The following is a 2,500-nucleotide window of genomic DNA, read 5'->3' as shown; positions in this document are numbered from 1 at the left end:
ACAGTGAGAAAAGGACATGCCCCTGGGTGCTGGAGGTCCTTAATGATGGACGCTGCCTTTCTGAGACACCGCTCCCTGAAGATGTCCTGGGTACTTTGTTAGCTGGTACCCAAGATGGAGCTGACTAGATTTACAACCCTCTGCAGCTTCTTTTGAACTGTGCAGTAGCCCTTCCATACCAGACAGTGATGCAGCCTGTCAGAATGCTCTCCACGGTACTGCTACAGAAGGTTTTGAGTGTATTTGTTGACATGCCAAACTTCTTCGGAGCTCGTGAGGGGACGGGGTGTGCGTCAGAGGCAGGGAAGTTGAGCTGAGGTAAGTGAGTGACGGGGGGGGGTTGAGGTCAGGCTTGTGAAGGCATTGGAGGGGAGTGATGTTGAGGGTGTGCAGGGCAAATATATAATCCCCTCCACCTCTCCCTCTCCCCACCCCTCTGACCCTCTCTCCGGACCTGTCCCCACCCTTGATAGTCTTATTTGAACCCCCCCCCATATCTGTGCCAACTCTCACTCTGAAGACTCTATCTGACCTCTGTCCTCTGACCTCTGTCCCAGTCTTCACCCCCTCTCTTCCCTTCCTTCTCTCTCTCTCTCTCTCCCTCTCCCTCCGTCTCCCTCCCTCTCCCCCTCTTCCTCCACTCTCTCCCTCCGCTCTCTCTCTCCCTCTCTCCCTCCCTCTCTCCCTCCCTATCTCCCTCCCTCCCTCTCTCTCCCTCTCTCTTTCCCTCCCTCTCTCCCCCCTCTCCCCCTCCCTCCCCCCTCCCTCCCCCTTTCTCTCCCTCTCTCCCTCCCTCTCTCCCTCTCTCCCTCCCTCTCTCCCTCTCTCCCTCCCTCTCTCCCTCTCTCCCCCTCTCCCTCCCTCTCTCCTTCTCTCCCTCCCTTTCTCCCCTCTCTCCCTCCCTCTCTCACTCCCTCTCTCCTTCTCTCCCTCCCTCTCTCCCTCCCTCTCTCCCTCCCTCTCTCTCTCTCCCTCCCTCTCTCCCCCCTCTCCCTCTCTCTCTCCCCCCCACCCTCCCCTCTCTCTGTCTCTCCCTCTCCCTCTCTGACGTTCTCTGTCTCTGTCCCCTTCTCCCCCTTCCCTTCCCCTGCTTTGCTGACCCTCTCCTCCCTCTCTCTCTCTCCCCCTGTGCCTAACCCTCTGGAAACCCCCTTTGACACCAACCTCTGTCCCTGAGCTCACTGCACTCTCTCTCTCTCTCTCTCTGCCCCCCAGATGCCTGCGGCGTGACCGAGGGGCCCCGCTTGCTGCTGGCCTCCAGCGACGCCCTGGCCCAGCTGGTGGTCTGGGCCCACGACCACGGCCGGGAGTGCGGCTTCATCCCCGGGCTGCGGCTGCTGATGGTGGGGTGTGGGCCAGGGCCCCTCACCCCGTTCTGGGAGTGCTTGGCCGGGCACACCTACCCCTGGCTGCCGCTGGCCCCCGCCGGCCCCCACCCGCCAGCTTCCTCCTCCGGCTCCTCCTCGTCCTCCGCCCAGGCCCAGGCCCAGGCCCGGGGCCACGGGGCCAGCGTGAAGGAGGAGGAGGGGCCGGGGTCCCCGGGCCCAGACGGTGAGGGGCCGGCCTCCAGGCTGAGGAGGCGGGCGGAGGCTGCGGCCGGCTGCCTCGCCGGGAGGAGGGAGTGCAAGGAGGAGCCCCGGCCGGGAGAGCGGGACGCGCAGGAGAGGCTGGGTGAGTGACGACCCTCTGCCCCCCTTCCCCCACCCCCGTCTGTCTGTACCCATCCCCTACCCTGAAAGGGACGACAGGGTCGGTGATGGTGGGTCTGTGAGGACGAGAGGGAGGGAGTGGCGAATGACACAGGAGCAGAATTAGGCCCTTCAGCCCGTCGAGTCTGCCCTGCTATCCTACCATGGCCGACTTACGAACCCATCTCAACCCCCATTCTTGCGCCTTCTCCCGGGGACCTTCGACGCCCTCCCCAATCGAGACCCTATCAACCTCCACTCCGAGCGTGCCCAAATGACTCGGCCTCCACAGCCGGCTGTGGTGGTGAATTCCGCAGATCCGGAGACAAATCCCTCCTCCTCTCCTGAGGCTGCGCCCTCTGTTCCTGGACTCCCCCCACCCCCCCGCCGCTGTAAGGAGCGTCCTCTCCACGTCCGCTCCATCCGTCAGTTTTCCCTTCTCCTCACCCTTGGAGATATTTCCATCACCGTTCAGTTTTCCGTCACTTATCAACTGATGAACCTCTGTTTTCAACGTGCCCAATGACGTGGCCTCGACAGACATTCAGCACCCTTGGGCTTGGGAAACTCCTGCTCGTTTCTGTTTGTCCCTTGTGTCCAGAGGTCGTCCTTTCAGACGCTGTGAGTACAGGCCCAGAGACAAACACTCCTTATACATTGACACACACACAGACATACACACACACACACACACACACACACACACACACACACACACACACACACACACAGACACACACACAGACAGACACACACAGACACACACACAGACAGACAGACAGACACACAGACAGACAGACACACAGACACAC

The 2,500-nt window shown here is 61.4% G+C and overlaps 1 protein-coding gene across 2 annotated transcripts in view; it reads left to right on the top strand.

Annotated features, from left to right (window-relative positions):
• The window catches only part of LOC134339937 (zinc finger protein 692-like), a 72,772-nt gene that overhangs the window by 21,799 nt on the left and 48,473 nt on the right, over positions 1-2,500 (top strand). For both annotated transcript variants that reach the window (XM_063036724.1, XM_063036725.1), the window contains exon 4: positions 1,216-1,671. In XM_063036724.1, coding sequence (XP_062892794.1) covers positions 1,216-1,671 — 456 coding nt within the window. The remainder of the gene's footprint in view (positions 1-1,215; positions 1,672-2,500) is intronic.

The sequence above is a fragment of the Mobula hypostoma genome, chromosome 31, assembly GCF_963921235.1.
Source record: "Mobula hypostoma chromosome 31, sMobHyp1.1, whole genome shotgun sequence".
In the NCBI taxonomy this organism is placed as follows: Eukaryota; Metazoa; Chordata; class Chondrichthyes; order Myliobatiformes; family Myliobatidae; genus Mobula; species Mobula hypostoma.
This window is presented reverse-complemented; position numbering and strand designations above follow the sequence as displayed.